Genomic DNA, 21,362 nt, shown 5'->3' with positions numbered 1-21,362 from the left:
TTCTTCCCAGTCATTTCTCTCCCACAAGACGACACCACAAGACTGATAAGAAGGAAGCAGACTCAAGCGCCAAGTGGTCAAACAAATAGGAGTTCCCATTCTAAAGCTTCAGCACTTACCTCTGAATAACTGAGGCAGGTGAGCACCTACAGTACCTGGGTTCATTACCACAAGCAGAGAAGAAAAAGCATGGGAAGAAAGAAGGCAAGGATTGAGTTAGCAAATTTTTTTAACAGTCCATCAAAGGCTGTCTTTTTAATAAGCATTTCACAGCCCACTTAAAGACTTCCTTAAAAACAATAAATCCCCATTGTAATTAAATACATTCATTTATTATTGTATTACTCAGACTCATATATTTCTACATGTAAGTATACATATTACATATATTTATATATACATACTTTTCTGCAACAAGCCAGTTAGCCTCCCTGGTCAGTTTGCCAGAAAGGGCAGTTCTGAGCATTGATTTTGTACAAAAAGCATCACTTTCCCTAACCAAGGAACTCTGCATTGTTATCTTGATCAATTCTTAGTTCTACCTTGTATTCTTCCCCTTTTTAAGCTCACCTTTTCCTCCTGCTACCACTACAAATATATTTGAACATCCTACAGCCTGAAAACCTTTCCAATTGTTCATTATTTCCCCTTCTCTGAATTTCCAACCATCTTTGATAATCTCTAGAATTTTACTATCTTCCTGCTTTCCAATCTCTGCTATCATGCAACCAATTTGTGAAGTTATGAATACCAAATTAGAGCAAGCAGGTGAAAAAAAAAGTAGGCAACCTTAGTAGTGTTCATGAATGAGAGAAACGTGTACATAGCAAAGCAGTAACTATCACATTGGATGATGACACAAGTGAATGCAATAATAGTAACAGTTTGGCAAGTATTCATTAGGGAATGGCAGAGCACAAATTAAGTACTTAGAAGTAGTGCTTATGGAAGAACAAACTTTATTTACAGCAAGATAGAACTATTAATTAGCTTCTTGCTATAAAGCAGGTTTTGAAGCCAATGAGCTTATTAGAGTAAGACTCCAGATGTCAAGATGGCAAGTTAATGCTACCACACTGGACATTAAGTAAACAGAAGACTAGGAAACCAAAACCACATGGAAGTCAATCAATGCCAAACACAAAATAGCTAATAACAGCAAAAGAACAGAATACTGACCAATTCATAAGCTGGAAACATAAATTAGAACACATGAAAAAAATACACACTGGTGAAATAATACCAGTGAACAGGTTAGGAGAAAGAAGATATGGAAAGAACTGTATGAGCTACAGCTGCATTTGAAAAACTAGTTATCTGCAAGGCAAAACCTTTTGGTATCAATGAAAACCAGAACTGTTGGCGTTATGGTATATGGATCTCAATGCTGGAATATGAAACAATCTGATTAAAAAAATAGTAGAGATGAGCTAGCTGAGAGGAACATTAAGGGATTCATAAATGCAAAACAGATAAAAACATAATGACAATACAAAATCTTCTGTTTCATTGTTGCCGAACGATAGGAGTGAAAGACTAGCAAAAGCATTGAATTCCAGGCTCATTCTCAGACTGTGTACAGCTTCTACTTGTACTTATCTTTTGCTTTTCTTTCTATTGTCCTGCACTATCTTTTCTAGAAGATGGTCATTCCCCTTTCAACTTTCTTCAGGGACTCCAAAGGAGTCTCTTTTCCCCTGTCTTCTCTTCTTTATACCTCACCTATAGATGACCTAATTTACAAAAAAAGAAATTTACTTTTCTACACACTTTAGGTTGACAACTCAGATTTTTTTTCCTCATGTATTACTATGTTTTTCTGACCAAACTAGGATCTCAATAGATCTGACACCTCCACATGGGCGTTTAGCCATCAGCTTAAGTTCAGCATCGACCAAACACAACTCGCCATCATAAACTCTTTTCTCCATTTCTAGAAAATACTATTTTCTGCCATCATACCCTTAAATGCTGTGTTACTTTTCATTCAGGCAGATGTGAGGGAACTAGAGACATGACAATTTAAAGCCTGAAAAATATTACCTGCATAGCATTTGCAAGATTCATCCTCCTCCCTCTGTGCACAGAACTGATGCTCCTGTCCAGTTCATCCTTATCACTGTGTTCTGACTATTGCTCAGTCTCCAGCCTTGGCATGTTCCATCTCAATTCACCAATTTCCTTTAAAAACTTATCACTAAAGATCACTTTAGTAGGATGTTCCAAAGAAACGACCATTTTTCTGTTCATCCACTTATCTTTCCCCCCACTCCCTAGACAACAAGCTTCTTGTCTTCACCTTCAAGGCCTTTTTTGGTTTCTGTCTTCATGTTAAATCAAAATAATGACTTTCATTTCACATATCACGCTGAGAGATTTTTCAAAATTCCTTTGTAATCTCACTCAAAATGCCTCTTATGCATAGAAAAGCATAGTTTTTATTCAAAATTCCTCTTGAAGATTTTTGTTGAGAACAATGATTTGACAAGTAGTTTGCTATGATGATTATTTTACAATTCTGACCAGTAATGTGCCATTATTTCTTTGCTGTCTTGTTCATGTGATGCCTACAGTTTTAGAATGGCCTCAGAGAGACTTCACCTACCTAAGTACTACTGTAATACAAATAATATATAATGGAAAAATATTAAATCTGATACACACAGAAATGGTTCCAAATCAGTGACCACAACAAAGTTGAATTACATATATTTACACACATGCATACATAAACGATCAAGTCATACCAAAATGAGATAATTATGTACAGCAATATTTGTATTTGTCCTTTAGACACTCCATTACTACATACAATGAAATTCACATAAAGTGAGAGAAAGGCATTTGTAGGTGTGCTTTAATTGCTACTCTTGCTGTATCTTCAGCAGCACTATTGCAGCATTTTCCAGTACATGACACCTCGTAACAAAGCATCCCTCAAGCATAGCTGGAACACTAGTTAGTGTTTATGTGCAGGGCAAGTGTCTCCAAGACAGTAACAGGAAAGTTAGAGACAGAGAAACAAGGGATGGCAGGATGCCACCAAGTATGTACTTCACAAGAATACAGAATCAAAACTCATTCTTCTCTCTCAAAAAATACACACATTTAATGTTGGTCTTTTAATTCTAAGAAAAAAGCAATTCCAAAAATACAAACTGAACATCAGAGTCAAGTCAACCACCATAATAAAATGAAACAATGACATTCACAATAGTTAAGTCTATGGACAGCTTAAGTTTGGCAAATATTTCCCCCCCCCTCCCCCCCCAAGTCCCCAAGTACATTCCGATATTTATCTTTAAATGAAACTTTACGAAAAATACTGCTGGTGTTCAGTTAGAATTAAAGGACTTGGATCAAGTGAAACAATAAAGACAGATACAGATGGTGTGAGTAAGGTTACAAAGGCTTTACATTTTGCATTATCCCAAGATATAAACATTCAAAAATTAACATGAAGTTGCTGTGTTATCAAAATATTGCAGCTATAGGCAAGGCAACATTAAATTAATAGCTGAGGGTGTGAGAAAAAGAACCACACATTTTAGTGAAGGTAAACAGAAGTGGCAGTTTTTAATTAGCATTTTTATAAAGCTAATATTACCCGGCCAGCCATAAACCAAGCACAGGATAAAAAGCTTTCTCTGCTTCCTTTGGCTATAAGGTGACGGAAAAGAAAAGAGAAAAAACCACCTTTTCAAGATGTTCAAGATGAGCAGAAAAAGTCAAATAATCAAGTAATGGAATAAATGAGTACTAACCCAGGCAGTACACTTCAAACCACTCTGTCATTTGTAAATGTTACATAGTTTTATTTTGGTGGTAAACTGTAAGCATGTGAGAAAAATAACCTTATGCAGTACAGTGAATAACCACCAAAGTAAAAATATTCTTCTGTTTACTCTTTGGCTAAAACCCCCTCAAAAGTAGCAGACAAAGAAAAAAACATCTAATACTGGCAAGAGACTTTTTTGACTTTTTTTTAAACAAGTAAAATAAACTTATCAATTTAAACTTGGTACATTTTATAAAAACAAAAGAGGTAATGTTGCAATAAAATCAGTAATGTTACTTCAAATGGCAACAAACTGTTTGTTGACCCTGTGCAATAATACACTTTGTTCATACTACATTTATCAAAATATGACTGTTTCTACAGATATGTAGGAATCTTGTATGTAACTCCTGTCAACTTAGTTTGTAACTGGGACACAAAATTTACAATCCATGTGCCACAATAACTTTCAAATTGTTATTTCTAGTAGAGTTAATTTCAAAATGTTCAGATCCCGCATTATTTTTTAACAGTTAATTCACATGGAAAATAATTGAATATATTACCTAGAGCATATGAACATCAATGACTGCACCCTTTGCCAGAACACACTGCACTGGTTTGACACTTTTCCTTAGTACATAGAAAGCAACAGCACCCAATAAGCCTGAGAAGAAATGCTGCTGTGTAAATACTGGCAACTATTCCTGAAAAAAGAATTATGGGATGTATTCTCAGAAGCTGCCCAATCCCATAATTTGTATTGCATAGGTCACAATCACACATATATACACACACACACACAAGTATGTGTGTGCATATATACATATGTATATATGCACACACATGCACACATGCACACACACAAAGAATATATTAAGAAGACAATGAAGTCTGGTCACAGAGCAATTTACAGGCTCAATATATTTTTTTCTTTTTTTTTTACACTTTGTTTGAAAGAAAACTTCAGTATTTTACAGTCTTCAGTAGGCATTATATACACTGCACTTATGAAATCTAGAAAGTATTGAAATAGAAATACATTTCTGCAAACATTTGGGTAAGAAAACAAACCAAAATTTTTCAAAGATTTGTGCTATCTACATAATATTTTCTCTAAATCACAATAACTGTATCCATGGAATGTTCTCTAGAAAATGTCTTTTTTTAAAAAACACCATGCACATTTTTAAGCAATTGTAACCCAAAATATCCCAACCTAAAACAATCTAACAATGTTCAGATTAAAAAATTTAAGTTTCGGATCAGATTTTAAAAAGATAAGTCTTTATCACAAGAGCTGTAATGATAACAATTACATGTTAAGGCTAAACTGGTTTTGTTTTGTTTTTAGAAACACATTTAAAGACACGTTTCTCTCGTGGCTCTGCATTATGAACTGTACTTACAGATGACAGTGCAGTGAACATAATGTTCAGTCCTACAGTCAGGATGCAGTTGCTCCTTCCCACTCCACAAGATACTGCACCTTTCCATCAAGTGTCACCCGACGAGCCAAAACACGGTATTTTTCCCCACAAGCTATTCTACCTGCTGCACCAAAATAACTAGTAATAGAGTTCTTTAGATGATTGAGCTGTAACTCCTGATCTGCTAAGTTGTTAAGTATCTCTGTATTGAGTTCATCATACTGGTAATCTTCCTTGCTCTCATCATCTTTTACAATTTCTGAATTTTGAGTCTGGAGTGCTTTTCGTGGAAAGCGACCTCTTCTTCTCAAATGTGGTATTGCAGCAGGCCAAGTTCTTCCCGTACGAGTCCTTTTTCTCGAGTCAGATAGACTATTAAAAACAAAAACAACCCCAAAACCAAACAGCATTAACTCCAAGGAACTTATTCAAAATGTATGCTTTATCATCAGTTATTTTCATGCGACTCATATAATAACTTCTGTTCTATTTTTCACTGATGAAAAGACTTGTTGCCTACAGATACTATAGTGCCTATAAACATGGCACATGCAAAGATTATTTACATAAGGAAAATTCTAATCTAACAAAGTGTCAGAAAGGTTAGCTAAATTATATTAACTTATGCCTAGATATGTTAAGAGTACTATTTTGATACAGCTTAATCCCATTCTTAAGCAAATAAAAACACTGTCTTCAGAAGTCTGCACCAAATGTGCTTAAATTTGCAAATTAAAAATACAGCTTTATCACACAGGTAGGTCTCAATTACAAAAGCTATACTATAAAAGAGTTTGAGACTTGATGTTAAGACCGTAAATAATAAATGAATTTATGCATAGCGTTTTTTAAGCTGAATTTCTCAAGAAATTAAAATTCTGAAATAGGAAAGAAGATATTGCAAAATCTATTCTACATCACTACTTTCTATAGTACATGTGACTCACTAAAGATTTATTATATGTGACCAGAAAAGTATGTATATCCAAAACCCACACAGATTTTCATCAGGTACTGAAAAAAGAAGCTTCTGACATTATCCAAGAATAAACCATCATCCAAATATTAAAAGTGTCCCAAGATATAAAGCCTTATGTAAAAACCTACATCTGTAATTTGCACATACTAAAACATGTTTGATAAAGTCCTAAATTAAATGATACGCAAACTTTTATGTTCAAGACTCCTATGTAGCATACTGAGGAAAAAAGCACATCTTTTTAACATAAAAAAACTGAATAAGGGGCAGAAATACAAAACAGTGGCTTAAGTCCTTAGGTAACAATTTCGGAAGTCTAAGTTAAACATGAGTTTTTTTGAAGACAGACTATTTGTAGCAGTAATGCACACAAAAATGACTCATGAAAGCACTTAATACCATGAACCAGAAAGAGAGGAGACAAAGTAAGTAGATTGAGAATCCATGTACCTCAATAAAAGAAATTTATGTTTGCTGAACTTGAGAGAGGGAAAAGTTCAAGTAACTATTTGCAGAAGAGTTGATTGTAGTTAATAATTTATTTATGAAGACTGTGCCAAAAATTTTTTGTGCTCTGTTTACTGTAGAAAATCACCACGTACTTACTATTCTTTAACATTAATACACAAATCTACAAAAACAAAAGCTGCTAAAATTAATTCAGGGTACACATCAGCTCTTTTGTGGCCTTTATTAAAAACTAAACTCAGGAAGTGTTTATGGAGTTTAATTATTTTCAGTAAATGTAATTTAACTACATATTTTACATCAACAAAGAACAGTAGTTAGTGCACAAAAAACCTCACCCTGTGTGTTGTAAGCATAACTAATAAAGACTATTTTTCTTTTGTCCTATTTCTTTAGATTTCCCCATGCAATTTATAGCTCTACTGAGTCTCAGTTGCTCATTACTCCAAATCCCAGTGAATTACTACATTCTCAATGTTCTACCCCTTTGCAATATCCTCAGTTCTTCTCTATTCTCCCACCAGTTCTGCAATACCCTTACCTCCATTTCACATCTGCTACAGCTGCCTCATAACTTAAGTCAACCTCCTACCTTATCTTCCACCTTTGTTTTCCCAAAGCTTCATCAAAAAAAAAAAAAAGAAACCAACACACCACAACAAAACAGCACTGGCAATGACTAGGCCACAGATCAGAAAATTGTCTGCCTTTCTGTAAGTGTGGGTTGCTGGTTCGGGTCTCTCATCCAAGCGTCTCTGTCTTCATGCATCTTGTTAGACCATAATTGCTTTGGAACTACCTGGATCAGATTTCATGGAAGTTAGCCAAAAGGTTCAGAACTGACTGGAAGTGCAACAGAACCTCAGGTTTTAGGAAAACAGACTTAGAACATTACATGTCATGCTTTGGCAAGATATCTCTTGTAGGATCCCTGCAACTTCTGTTTATTAAAGGTGAAGTATTGCTGAACCAATCATTTCCTGTCCCTGCTTTCAGAAAATTTTATTAAAATGAATATATTGCAAATCTTAATCTTTACAGCAGGTAGAGTAATTGAATAATTACCTATAATGTCTGGAAATGCTAGATGAGGTAGTTTCTTTCATACTGGCAGCACCTGTGGATTCCACATCTGAGGTATTGGATGAATGTGCAGTTCCATCAGATTTCCTGATATGCAAGATTAACAGGGTTGCCATGTAATGAAAATAATCTTATATTAAAAACTGAGCTGACATTTCAGAAGCAAACAGATAAATCACATGGTATTATAATGTTTTACAGGGAATTTTTTTTTAATTTCTTTTTTTAATTTACCCAACAGTGCAGGGTAATTCCAAGGCTGGGTTCTCTATCACTGGAACTGGTTCATTATCCTAGGAAAAAGAAGAAAAAAAAAAAGAGTACTTCAAATTAAGTTTTAATTGCTTTATCAATTTTATTTGAGGGTGAATGGGAGAATATCATGATTCAGATTAACTGGTTATGTTTTTCTTCAAAAATTATAATCCAGTTAGAGGGAAAAGGGGCGGGGCAGGGGGGAGGGGGGGAATATCCAAAACCTTACCAGAGGAGACGACTCTGGAGTTTTGTGAATCATTTTTCTTGTATAGGGACCAGGTGGACGACCTACTGATTTTTTTTTCCCCTTTCTTTCTATACCATTACTTAATTCCCTAGAAGAAAATTTATATTTTGTTCTGTATTATTGAAGATAATTTTCATTGAATACATGTTTTCCTTTGGCAATGAATACACGATTAGATGTCTATTGCTAAAACATTGCGCTAAATTAGGTTATTCTGGTAAATCAAAAAATTTTTGCCTCTAGAATAGCATAAACAGATACAAGATCTTTCTAGTGACATTACTAATTGCCTGATGTTGAAGAAGAACAAACAAGTGTTAAGTGTTGTTTATTCATATGATCACACTTGGTAAAAAAGATGGCACATTTACTAATACAAAGTTACAACTTCACATCATACTTCCTATTTAAAATTCTAGTTAGATTATTGCATAAGAGCTCCAGAAAGGCAAGAAATTTTGTTTCCCAAATGGCAGCAAAGTTGGGGTATTTTCTATTGTTCTTACTGCTGAATTTCATGTTGGGTTTTTTTATTTTAGAAGGATCCTAATAGAAAGCTAATTAAATTTGTTCAAAGACCTTGTTCTCTCAAATAGTCCACCTTTACAGTTATTTAAAAAAATACATTATACAGTGAAAAGGCCTTTTTTGTAGGCACCAAAAATATACCCAAAGTAGCCCTGATTTACCACAACATTGCTAGAGTGACCAGGTTATTTTACCTCACATCAGGAATTGGCTTAGATGATTTTCTGCCTTTAATTTTGAACTCATGAGAAGTTCCTTCTGGTTCTTTCTCAGCCTTTAAAGCAGCATTTGGTGGCACAGGAGGAACACGAATTCTCAAGCCAAACAAATGCTTCTTTTTCTTTATTTCTTTTCCAGACATAAACCTAGATGATTTTAAATGAATTGTTAAAATTCTGACCCCAGGGAAAGCAACTTTTAAAATAACAGTGTACATGCAAAACAAAACTATGCAAATTAGAATATTCATTCTACTGCTATTTTATTCCCCTCTTTCCCCTAACACAATCCTCACTCTCAAATATAGGATGCAAAGTAGAAAGAGGATGGAAATTAAATTTTTTCTCATGATCTGGGTTCCACTCAAACAGTTATGTAATGTTATAGGTTGAAATAGAAACAGTATTTAAAATTTAAATGTTATCTGCAGCCAAAGTGATTATCAGATAGACTGAGCAAAGGAGACTGAAGACTAATCTACATCAGACTAAATAGGCAAACAACATTCAAAACAAAAAGTACCAATAACTTACATGGTCTTGTAATCATTTAATGCCTCCAGTACATGCTCATATCTTTCAGATTTTGGTGTATCTGCCAGCTGTGAAGTATTAAGAAATCATTTAACCTGTCGAATTCTTTAGTAATAGAAAGATTCCAGTTACTTTGAGTTACTGTAACTACAGATTTGGATGTGAAGTACATTTATGAAGTATTAGCTGTGGAAACTACCTAACCCCAAAGGATATTAATAATTATCTGATATATTCTGTGATTTACATCTACAGAATTCATGCCAGGATCAAGCCCAGGCCAAAGAATTTGAGTTTCACTTGTAAGAAGTCCAAGAAAAATCTCTCAAATAATTTTAGTATACTCAAAGAACATAATACTAGTTTGCCCTCCCAAGAGTGCTAACAAGAATTCTTCTGTGGCATTATATACTCCCAAATTAATTGAGATTGCAAGCAGAAGATAACTATATTGACACAAGAACTTTGTTATTTTATTGGTGATCATTGTAACCAAAAGCCTGCCACAGGACCCAATTCCCACTTTTGCCAACATTACTCAACATGATACAAAAAAAAAAAATGGAAGAGGCCCAGAAAAGTTAGAGTTTAAAAAAAAGTAAATCCATTTTCATGCCCGTTTGCTAAGACCCAGTCTAACCTTCCTTCTTGCACCAAAGCCTGAAGTAGCTAGTCCCTATCAAGCTACCAAAACACGGAGTCTTCTCTCTGAAAAATTGCATACTTACGAATTACAGACATAAAGCAGAATAAGTATGGTGGTCACTAAAGTGGACACATCATTTACATAATAGAATTTAAAATAAGATTATTTATTTTTATATTTAGAGAGCTATTTTTAAATTCCAGTGAAGCTACCATATTTCCAGTTGCCATGCCAAAATGTTCCAGAACTTATATCCAATTGGCTCTGCAGTAAATTTATCTTTAATTATAGAGTTGACAGACAGTTTAGAAGTTTCACTCTTAGTATGAATACTACAGAGCAGACTGTACAACATTTGCAGCTCAAAAAAACCCCTAACCTTCAAATACTTTCTGAAGAATACAATTCTGACCAAACAGGACAGATAGAAATGCTGAAAGGCGTAAATGTGCTAACAGCTAAATAAATGAGTACATACACTCATAAAAGCCAACCTTTTAAACACAATTTTGGGCAAGATTCACAGTCAGTCTACCTGACTACCAAAGTTAAGGGAGATATTCAACCAATTTTAGCCAAAGAAAGTAACAACTGCTTTACACATCTTTACCATATGCATTCAGTACAATCCATTGCTATCCAGAGGTCTTGCAACTCTGCAGCACCTAACTATAGAAAACTGCCATATATTTATCACAGCCTAAATAACATCATGCTAAAAATTACTGGCTTAGGAGGTCTGATAATTCCACAATTTACTCCTATCTTACCTATGGCTAAAAAACTTTTCCTCTTATTCTAAGTAGCTAGAGAAATAAACCAAAGTGTCATTTCTAACAGTGGCAAGCTAAGAATATAATGGTTTTAAGGTTTTTGTAATATTATAGATGTTATTCTTTCTGTGACTAATTTCCATTTAATAAAGAAACCAGATAAACCAAAGTAGTAAAATACATTTGCCTCAAGGTTTTCAAGACACAATTTTTCCCAACTTAGTGAGATACATGTAGAATCTTTTCAGAATAAAGTCTTGAAGATTTCCTCAACACAGCTTCATGCATTTATTCAAAATCTACCCGTTCAAAAATATAGCCTTCAGACATAAAAGTAGTTTCCTTGAAGGTATAGAACTATTGATTAAGGAATTGAAAGTACTGCCTAACAAAGAGGTGAGTTTCCTTATTTTGGATCTCCCCTCTCCTTCCTCCCCCTTAGTTACATATTTTTCACACAGATTGAGCATGGATAGGTTGAAAGCAGAAAAGGGGGGGAAGAAGAGCACAATAAGGACTGTAGCCCTTCAACTTCTTCAAAACAGCATGTGTGCTCCAAGTCAATGGCAGCTAGATAGCTCTGCTCTCCTCATCCACACCACAGCTGCTCTGACTGGCCATTCTAACATGAAATTATGTTAAATCTAAATAAAGTTATATTACGCGAAATAAACGTTAATTTCTTCTACATTTCCCTCAACACTAAGAAACAGAAGTCAAAATTAAACACCGCTTATGTATTTGTTGAACTGCACAGTAAGACAGCCAGAACATTTCATTCTATTGAAGAGATGGTATCAGAATTACCACAATTTGTGCAGGCTTTTTTTTTTTTTAATTAAAGCTTGAGACTTGACATGACAGAATTATTGACTTGATAGGACGTAGCTAAGAGATGCCATACATCCCCAAGTAAACCAGATGTCTATTCATAATGACACTAATTGTCATTTTTAGTAATGCTTGAATGTTTGCTTGTCTTTCTAATAAAGTAATGAGTCATAGTCTAAACATATGAATTTTAAACTATTTCCCATTATTTATGAAAAGTAGTTACTCATTTAAACCAAGAACATACATTTGATTCTCAAATTGCATCTGCTAGTAAAAGTGGATTACAGATGTATGAATTTACTGAAAATAAGTATAAAAGTAGGACGTGCTCACGATAAGAAAATTTCAAACCAGTTTATGGCACTTGTATTAAAAAACTTCAAAACCCTAAACAATTGAATTTAGACATAAATTTTGCATCCAGCCGTACATGCAGAAACAAATATCTACACTGCTCCTCTTAGTTAAATATGAAGTCAGTCTGCTTGGGGAAATGGATTTCCTTTAATGCTAAGATAACTGCCCAGTAAATCAAATAGCTGGAAAAATAACTAGTACAGTAGTGAACTAAAAGCAAGATGCCTTGACAAGTAGCAGAATCAGACTGGAAAAGGATCAAAACAATCTTTAGACATGGATACAAACAGATCACCCCCATGTTTGGAAGAGGGAGGAAAGAGGAAATGTTTGTGTACATTCATTTGTTATGTGTTACACCTTAGAGACTTTGAAGATGTGTTCATATGCAATATACTCTGCATTCAGTTCTACATTTACATTTTCTGGTCTGTGCACATTAAAATATCAAAGAACTAGGAGACAATTATAAAATGAAAGAAAAGGAAAATACATATATGCAACAGAATAAGCAGTTGAGTATACATCAAGTTGCCATACAAATAAAATAATAGTTACATGGACCACTTCAGAAATTTTACAGCTTGGAAGAACATACACCACTTAAAAAGCATTCTGTTTCTACAAGGAAATTAAAGATGGTCTCCTCATTAATTTGGGATTACCAGATTTTAAGGTAATAAAGGATTTAACAACCAGAATAAAACACTAACTTTCAGGACATATGTATGCACTGTGAGGAAAAACAAGAAAGAGAAACACTTATTTACCTCACCAGGATGCAATCTATCCCAGTTTTCATTAATGTAGGCCATGAGTTCAAGCTCCGAATCAAAGTATTTCTTCTTATGAATAACACTTAGGTTGTAAAGGCATAGATGTGCTATATCTACCCTAGAATTCCAAAATATTTGAATAAAAAACAGACAAAAGTCTTTTTCTTCCAATTGCTTTCTTTGAAATAATTTAATAGAAAATATATTAGCATGATATAGTTAGAGGAACACAAAGCACAACTTAAAAACCACTCAATCCAGGGAACAACATTATAAATTGTTGTCTTCTGTTATTTCTCTTCCTCAAGGGATTCCTTCTGCTTTGAATCTCACTTTCATCTCTGCCTCATCTCATTGTTATGATGTTCTTTTAAACTCCAGAACTGGTCTAAACCATGGGATATTTAAGTAAGTCTGAATTCATACTTGAATCTATCAATTCTGAATTCATGCAAGTATTTTGGTGAATAAACATTTAACAAGGTAATTTCCACTATATATTTGTTAGCACATAATATCCACTAAATTGGATATAATTTCTAATATGGGTTAGTTCAAACATTTCAAACTACAATTAACTATTAAGTCTCATCAAGGAAACTATTATAAAATGTGTCAAGATGTATACTCTAGTACTCACTACATTTGGCTTATCTAATGGCAGGATCCTAACTCTGCAAAAAAGACTTTGTTCAGATATCTCAATCTTCACACATACAAGTGAGTAGTTGCTTGCTACTTTACTGAACAATCCCAAGAATAAATCCCAAGAGCACGCAATTGCAATATATCTCTACATTTAAGGATAAACTTTGAAGGAAGAGTTGTCCCTGTTCATACAAGCAGTAAGAACAACTCAGGAAACAACTCAAGACAGCAAGTGGATTTTCCTTTTTTGCAAGGAGAATCAAAATACCAAAAAGAAAAGCAGAGCATGTATTCAACTCACCCTCCCCCCCCCTTTTTTTTAATTCATACTTACCATCTCAGGGGTAAACGTTTGAGGTATTCTGGTCCAGAACTGCAAACTGAGCAAATGAACGTATAAAACCTAAAAATATATACATATGTATATGTACAGGTGTCTGGGTTGTGGGTGTCTGTACACACACACTCTCTTAATGTTTTAACACCCTAGTTATGAAAAAAAAAAAAAGAAAGTTAAGCAGGCTGGAAACCCAGCCATATGATATTTGAGAGTCCCTTTGTCCTCCACCTTCCTTTATCAACTTCCACGATCTGTGCTGCTACCTACTGGGCCAGATATCAGGTACGTCCTCAATTTTATCCTGGTACCACTGTTTCATACTCCTTAAGAAAGTCCCTCAACCTGTAACTGTATCAATGAAGATGCTCTATAATGTCCCTACTCCATTCTCTCAAATGCAGAAACCTGTGCACCAGTCTAAGCATTTAAAGGACCCATGCACTCCTGGGTCCTAACTCAGTTCCTTCATACAAACATTCAAGCACAGCCAACAGCTAAAAGAAAGTATAATAGATAATGAATGAGATACTCCTTGATTCCCTTCTCCAGTTTTCTCTCTCATCTGCTCCAAGTTCCTCTTAAAATGAAAGCACAGACCAGTACTCTTTTCCATTTCCTTTTGTCCCAATTCATCACACATGAACAGAGGATGTACATAGTTCCCCTCAGTCTAACTATCCTTCCAGCTTTCTCCAGTTCTCTATACTATTAGTACAGGGAACTACTACTGCACACACTCTGACAGCCTACCTTGAAGCATGGTCCGTGTTGCATGCAAGAGATCAGTCAGCTATACAATGTGAACTTGAAAGCCCTTATCTAATTTATAGGCCTGCTAAAGTGGTCTGCTTTAAAGCTTCCAATCTCCCAGTAGCCAGCACCTACAGTATAATGGACTTCTACACAAAGTGAAGTCAGTAACAGTTTGAATTTAACTGTCTGTTGGTTACCCTTCCACCACCCCACCCTCCTTCATTAAACGGAGATGAAGAACTGCATTTTCCTGGCACCTGAACACATGCTTTATTTCATATAATCTTCTACACAAAACTCACCGTGTTTTTGGAAAATATTGTTGTATTACAGATGCCTTAACAAAAGCTCATATGTGAGATTCCCTCCACATTTTAACTAAAGACAACCATAAAGTACAGCTTAAGTTTCTTACCTGTCACCAAAAAGCATTGGCTTTTGGAGGCACTGCACACAAGCCTCATGAAACCACTGCTTACATTTGCAGCACTGCAACATCTTTAGATACCAGCTTCACCAACAGAAAGAAAAACAAGATGTGTTACAAAAGTTACTGAAAATTGTTCTTCATTACATTTAAATTAAGTAGCAAGGAATCTTCTGACCCAAACTGATTTTCACAGTTTATACAAACAGTCATCTGTAGGGATATTTCTGCAACACTGACTTCCATAATGAATCATTACTAGAAGAGAGTAACTAAGAGTAATAAAAGATAGTCTAGTAAAACGATGAATTAAGTTATTAAATGAAGAAAATAAAAATTTAGTTTCCTCTGACAACCACCTTCTAATTCTTGATATTAAGAATTCAGTAACTCCATATAAGCTCCTTCTCACATCCTGGATTAGCTTCCTTGTTATTTTCTAAAGGATGGCACAGCCGCATTAAGTCACAAACATTTGTTCTGAGGATTCAACTACTTGAATCCTCAAAGTGAACCTCACAGTTTACACTTACAGACACCAGAGTATTTATCTCTACCTACTTAAGTCCTCTTCTTGCCTTTCTTGTAAGAAAGTAGCAGCAGAGGACTCTAATGCCATAAGAGGAAAAAAGTCTTTCCCCTGCCAATAATTGCAACTCAGGGTATGTTTTTATGGTAGAATCAGACAGCTGTCTATTCCAACAAAGTTTAATAAACTGATCTCTAGATGCATTTATATTTATGACAAATGACAGTGCTGAGTTAACATCAGAAAAACACTGCCAGGAATTGCAAGAAAATCAAACAACTCCATCCAATCTCAACACATTAACAGTAGCAACGCAAAAAAAAAACCATTCTTGCTTGTTGTAGAATGGACTGTGATGTTACATGATGGTAACACACATAACACACACATAACATGATGGACAAAATTAAAACAAACCAAAAGATCTGATGGGAGAAGGAAAGCCATCAATAATATATTTCCCATAAGACATTTAAAAAACCCCAAACATATATATATAAAAATCAAAATTCCACTTTGCATCGAGTTTAATACCTACACACAATAGAAAGACAAACTAACAAGTTCACAAGTAAAAGTCTACAGGATCAGGGCCAAAGTTTGCAGCTGCATTATGGAGAAAAGTTCTTAATATATTATCTGTTTACTTACTCTCCAGGTCCTCCACAATAGCAGTAACACTGCTGGACATTCGTTTTATGACCTGCATCCCACTCAAGGTCTGTTGCATTATACGGTAACGTTTGTTTCATGACTTGCAGTGCTTTGGCATTTGGTCCTTTTTTAAGCGCACCACCCCTCTGGGCCAAAACAAATACATTAGTTTACAAAACCAATAATATTTCTGAAAGTTACAACAATTTGTCTATAATCAAGTAAAATACTTTTACCTCTATTTATGTTTTAATACTAGCATATTTAAAAATAAATTGAAAGCCAAATGTCACCTATTTCTAAAATAAATATTAATTCCCAACATATAAAACTTCCATTCAGATCAAAGTTAACAAAAATGAAATCACTGGAAAAAATGCTATTTCTTTTATTTTTTTTGTTTCAACTTCAAAAACAAAGTAATACATCCCATATTGCATGTATAAGAAATGTTTTTCTAGAAACACACCTTTGTTGTTGTTGCAAAAACGCACTGTCGACAGAGCCATTTATCATCTGAATCAATCACGCTGGAATCAATATTTGGTGTGTGACACAGCTGATGATAACCTGTATAAAAAAAATGATCAGCCAAAGTGTTATTAAATGGAAAAAAGAAGTTTACACAGAATTAACAATATATAGTTTTAATGCAACTATAAGGCGTTATCCATCATTAATGCCAAAAATCTGATTAAAAAGATTGGTAACATCCAAAATGGTCTTTTAAATTTTCTTAGTGGAAAAAAATAAACTTTACTTACAGAACAGGTGTTAGTCACTTTAACGTGGATTATCATTATTCACTGAGCTGTTAATAGCCACTAAGGGCTATAAAATTTAAAATCAGTTGAGCAGTCAGTCATAGCCAGGCAAATATCCTCCTTCATGAAACAAATCAAAACATCTTTTAAAACGCAATAAATAGAAAAAAAGTCTAGTTACCTTGCCCACATTTATCACATATAACCATTTCATTTGGTGCTTCTGAATACTCTTCCTGACATATTGTACAGACCATTTCCCCACTTTCAGTGGCTCCTAGACAAAGATGAAAGTGTGATTTTTTTCAGATTACATCTGCAGTTGGAATAGTTATCACTTGTATGGCTTGTTTTCATAATTTCGGTTACAGATCCATGCATTGTAGAAACATACTGTTAGAGTCTAACTTCCTAACAAAAATTAATTCAAACATTTTGTACAGACTGTATGTTACAAATATTTATATCACTTCTCATAGGCTACCAGATATTTATAGGCTATATATTGCCTATTTACTACACAGTCCATGGTTCCTTAAGATCAACAATAAAAATTAAATAACTGAATAAAGAATGTAAATGCAGGCTAAAAAATATGTATAAACAAATCCTATCCAATAGTACTGATAGTTATGTTTTATCCTATCTGATAGTCAACTCAGATATTTTTTGTATTTACAGTAGTTTGTGCTTCTTTTCATGTAAATAAATGCATACTTTGGTGCACATCTTTTTGACAGATCTGCCCCAGATGCTTTAATATTAAACTCCAACACTCTTAGGAATTACTTCTTATACATATCTGCAAGCATAAAAAAAGCACACAGTAACAGTAGAGGTAAGAAAAAAATGTTAGCTTGCAAACTGGAAACAAAACTACATTTTGCTCCAATTATACCATGTATCAATGTAAAAAAATCCGAATTTAAGATACAAGTTATTTAATCTACATGTTATCACACTCATGCACTAAAGTTTGATAGTTACGATAAATGAATCAAAGATCATAAACTAGTACTATAGAGAAGCAGAACACTATTTTAAAAGCTTCTCAGAAATAAAAGTTGATTTTTTACTATTATGAATACAAAGCTTCTCCTATCAGCAGATAAAGTGTTTAAACATCAAGAATCAGCGAGAGCCAGATCAGATTTCCATTGCCTTTATGATACAGAAATTGTAACTAATTTTCAGAAAAAATTGTCACTGAAATTATCATCCATGCTTCATTAGCATTAGATTATCAAAATACTAGCTACTCCTCAAATATCTGAAAAACTCAAAGCTAATATACAATTGATGTCTCACTTGATAATTGCACATTTCTTTATATCACATGAATACTCCAAAATCTGTAATGGTTTCTTATGTGAAACAGTTATGGTGTTACTTTTAAATGTGAAAACTCCATTCAAACCTAGGATTTTCCAGTCTTTGGTTTCTTTCCACATCATGTTGTTTCAACTGAAAACAATAGGAGGACATAAGCTTGGTGTAAATTAGGGCCTGAAGTTTTCTGTTAAGACAGAGTATTATACTCTATCCCCATCCAAATAAACTCAAATGTGATCATTTTTAGAAGTGTTCTCCCCTCCTTGCATATAGTTATGTCAAAACAAAAACTAACTGCAATGATAAAGAGTTGTTTGATTTTTTTTTTTTTTTTTTAATTTGCCTAATTCATGATCCTGGGTCACATTAGGCTATTTGCTCTTTAGGATACAAGAATATAATGTAATAATTTATTTTAACAGATATAGTAATCTAAACAAATAAAATACCAAACAATGACTACTTCACTGAAGTTCTTGCCTGTTTGTATGTCCTTCCAGAGAACCCAGGATTTGGAACTGTCTTCAAATATAATGAAGCAGTTCTGTTTCAGTTTGTTTATCTGAAAAACAATAATCCAGCGGAAGCCATGAGTAAAAGGACTAAACAGAAGAATGTATTTAATATTAAAGTGAGTGAGACAATAATACTGTAATATTTAACCAACATATGATACTGTAAAACTCCAGTGAAGTTAAAAAATTGTTTACCTTTTTGATAGTTCCAAGATAAAACAAGCCATCTGACCATCTAGCTAGGACATCCTGACCTTCTTCAAATTTACACAGTGGCTTTTTGGCTTTCTGTCCATCACGTAATGACAGCTTGGTCAGAGATGCTGAGGTCTTATGGCTTCGACGTAAAGGAGACCGCTTATGGACCAGTGAATTACCCACCGCTGTAGAGTCTCTAAAGAAAGGGAAGCAAGAGAAAAGGTAATAAGAATTAGGTTAAAGTAAGAAACCATATATTTTAAATATTAATATGATTCGCAGCTAGAACTTACTTAGCTAACTCCAGAACTTCAGGTATCTAAAAACCTGGTCATGTTTTTAGACTTTACACACCTTTAGTAGCACTGCCTCTGCTACTATAAGAGTCTACAAAATTTGAAAGACAAGTCTATATACAGAAAAATCTTCTATAAAAATCAACTAATGTAAATGAGGATGGGAAGACACAAACTTTCCAGCTCAGAGACTCTTTATAAGGTCAGAAACATCAAAGAATGCATCACAAACACTCAATACAAGATCACTTATGCAAAACATGAGTCGGTCACTGACAGTTTTCTAAAATTCCAAGGAAGCTAAAAAGGTCCCAAGCCATTTCTAACTACGTTACCTTGGTAGGGATAGTAGTAGTCAAAAACTAATATGGTACTCAGCAGTTAGTTACTCAGAATAAAAGACAAACCCCAACCCACACACACCAAAAACATGGGGGAGGGGAGAGAAAGAAATCAGGTTGAGCACTATGCTAACTCAAGGTCTATACTAACTCAGGTACCTCCAACACAGCATCATGCTTTCCCACTAAGCATAGCTGTAGAGGTTTCCACCACAGGAATAATTTCTACATGTTAAGTTTCTAATGAAAATTAAATTTTCCTCTCTGTTAGAATCAGAAAGGAAAATAACAACAAAGGAAAACCAAAAGATCTTGCAACCTTTCTTCAGACATGAAACTCAAAATGATAAATTACTTGAATCAATAATTTTTTCCTTATGCAATTCCACAATACATAGCCTACTTATATATAAGTATATGTGTGAATATGCTTTTATGTCAGACTAGCGATCAAACACTACACTCCAAGTAAAGGAGTAAAATACAGAAAGTTATAAAATAGGGCCAGATAATGCACAAGGAAGAATCTTCATAAGTAATAGGCAGAATTTGAGACTATAAAACAAAGTTACCATTCCTATATTCTAATGTATTTTCTCTTTAGAAACTAAATGTATGTATAACTATGACGCAAACACAAGGACGGATCAGGGAGTTAAGTAGGATAGAGTCAATTGAAAGAGCAAAGTTTCACCTCGCTCAAGATAGCTTAGGTACATTATCAGCACCAGAAACATTTGAATCAAAGCACCTACAAAACCAGTAAATGAATCAGTGTCCTATATAGTTTGATGAGAATTACTATTTAGATGTTAGAGATGTTACTCTAAAGTTTCAAAGACAAGGGAATCCCTTCTCCCTAAAAAGTTTACTATTTACATTCAATATGAAAATAAAACTAGAATTATAATGGCTTAAAACATCAGTAATACGCAAAAATGCAAAAGTTAATCTTCTAGAGAACAATCAACATTTTTTTGTACTAAACAGTTTAAACTAAGAAGGTTAGACACAAGAAATTTACACAGCTGTTTTAAGCATATTTATAATCAGTGTAAGTCTAAACAATGACATGACACTAAGAACAGCCTTTAATGGGCCAGACAAGTGTTCCACCTAGCCCAATAACTCTGGCATCCTCATGCACAACTAGGTCACCAGTTTAAGTCCTGCCTGATCCCAAATACAAAAATTTCAGACAGGTGACTAGGGAAGACCAGAGGAATAGACAAAACTTAGAATAGCGCTCCTCTCCCACATATTCTCTAGGTCTCTTACAGGTTGTGTATCCAAAAATCTCAAGCAGTAATGTCTATTTTTTTTAGTCCTTAAGGGAATTTTCCTCTGCAAGTTTTCCTAAGTGTTTTGTTGAATCTGTAAAGCAGCACTTCTTTTGGTTTGTTTCACAGCTAGCACCTTGTCACTTCATTTGATGCCATTCATCATTGCATCAGAAAACTAAACTGTCTTTTCCATCTTCTCCCTTCATGCCCTAGTAATGATGTTTAGACCCACTCAGCCGTATTTCCCAGATGAAGAATCCTACCAGTTCTGCTGCTTCTCAGATGAAAGCTGTTTAAAGTTACCACTGCTTTTCCCCAGTTCTACTCTAACCTCTCATAAATGGGACAGGATGCATGCACCATTCAAAATAAG

General features: G+C 34.3%; 1 protein-coding gene across 2 annotated transcripts in view; it reads right to left on the bottom strand.

Annotated features, from left to right (window-relative positions):
* Window positions 1-1,695: 1,695 nt before the first annotated feature.
* MTF2 (metal response element binding transcription factor 2) overlaps window positions 1,696-21,362 on the bottom strand; it is a 29,755-nt gene continuing 10,088 nt past the window's right edge. Inside the window, exons 2-15 of one of the 2 annotated variants that reach the window (XM_072867636.1) lie at window positions 19,067-19,265; window positions 18,837-18,918; window positions 17,206-17,301; window positions 16,730-16,830; window positions 16,258-16,406; window positions 15,066-15,161; window positions 13,892-13,960; window positions 12,904-13,027; window positions 9,524-9,591; window positions 8,966-9,136; window positions 8,223-8,331; window positions 7,973-8,031; window positions 7,721-7,825; window positions 1,697-5,580 (exon numbers count right to left, since the gene is read on the bottom strand). In XM_072867636.1, coding sequence (XP_072723737.1) covers window positions 5,226-5,580; window positions 7,721-7,825; window positions 7,973-8,031; window positions 8,223-8,331; window positions 8,966-9,136; window positions 9,524-9,591; window positions 12,904-13,027; window positions 13,892-13,960; window positions 15,066-15,161; window positions 16,258-16,406; window positions 16,730-16,830; window positions 17,206-17,301; window positions 18,837-18,918; window positions 19,067-19,265 — 1,783 coding nt within the window. In that variant the 3' untranslated portion in view covers window positions 1,697-5,225. Of the gene's footprint in view, window positions 5,581-7,720; window positions 7,826-7,972; window positions 8,032-8,222; window positions 8,332-8,965; window positions 9,137-9,523; window positions 9,592-12,903; window positions 13,028-13,891; window positions 13,961-15,065; window positions 15,162-16,257; window positions 16,407-16,729; window positions 16,831-17,205; window positions 17,302-18,805; window positions 18,919-19,066; window positions 19,266-21,362 lie in introns of those variants that run through there. The other variant, XM_072867637.1, reaches the window with a different exon arrangement.

The sequence above is a fragment of the Ciconia boyciana genome, chromosome 7 (assembly GCF_034638445.1).
Source record: "Ciconia boyciana chromosome 7, ASM3463844v1, whole genome shotgun sequence".
NCBI classification, from domain to species: domain Eukaryota; kingdom Metazoa; phylum Chordata; class Aves; order Ciconiiformes; family Ciconiidae; genus Ciconia; species Ciconia boyciana.
This window is presented reverse-complemented; position numbering and strand designations above follow the sequence as displayed.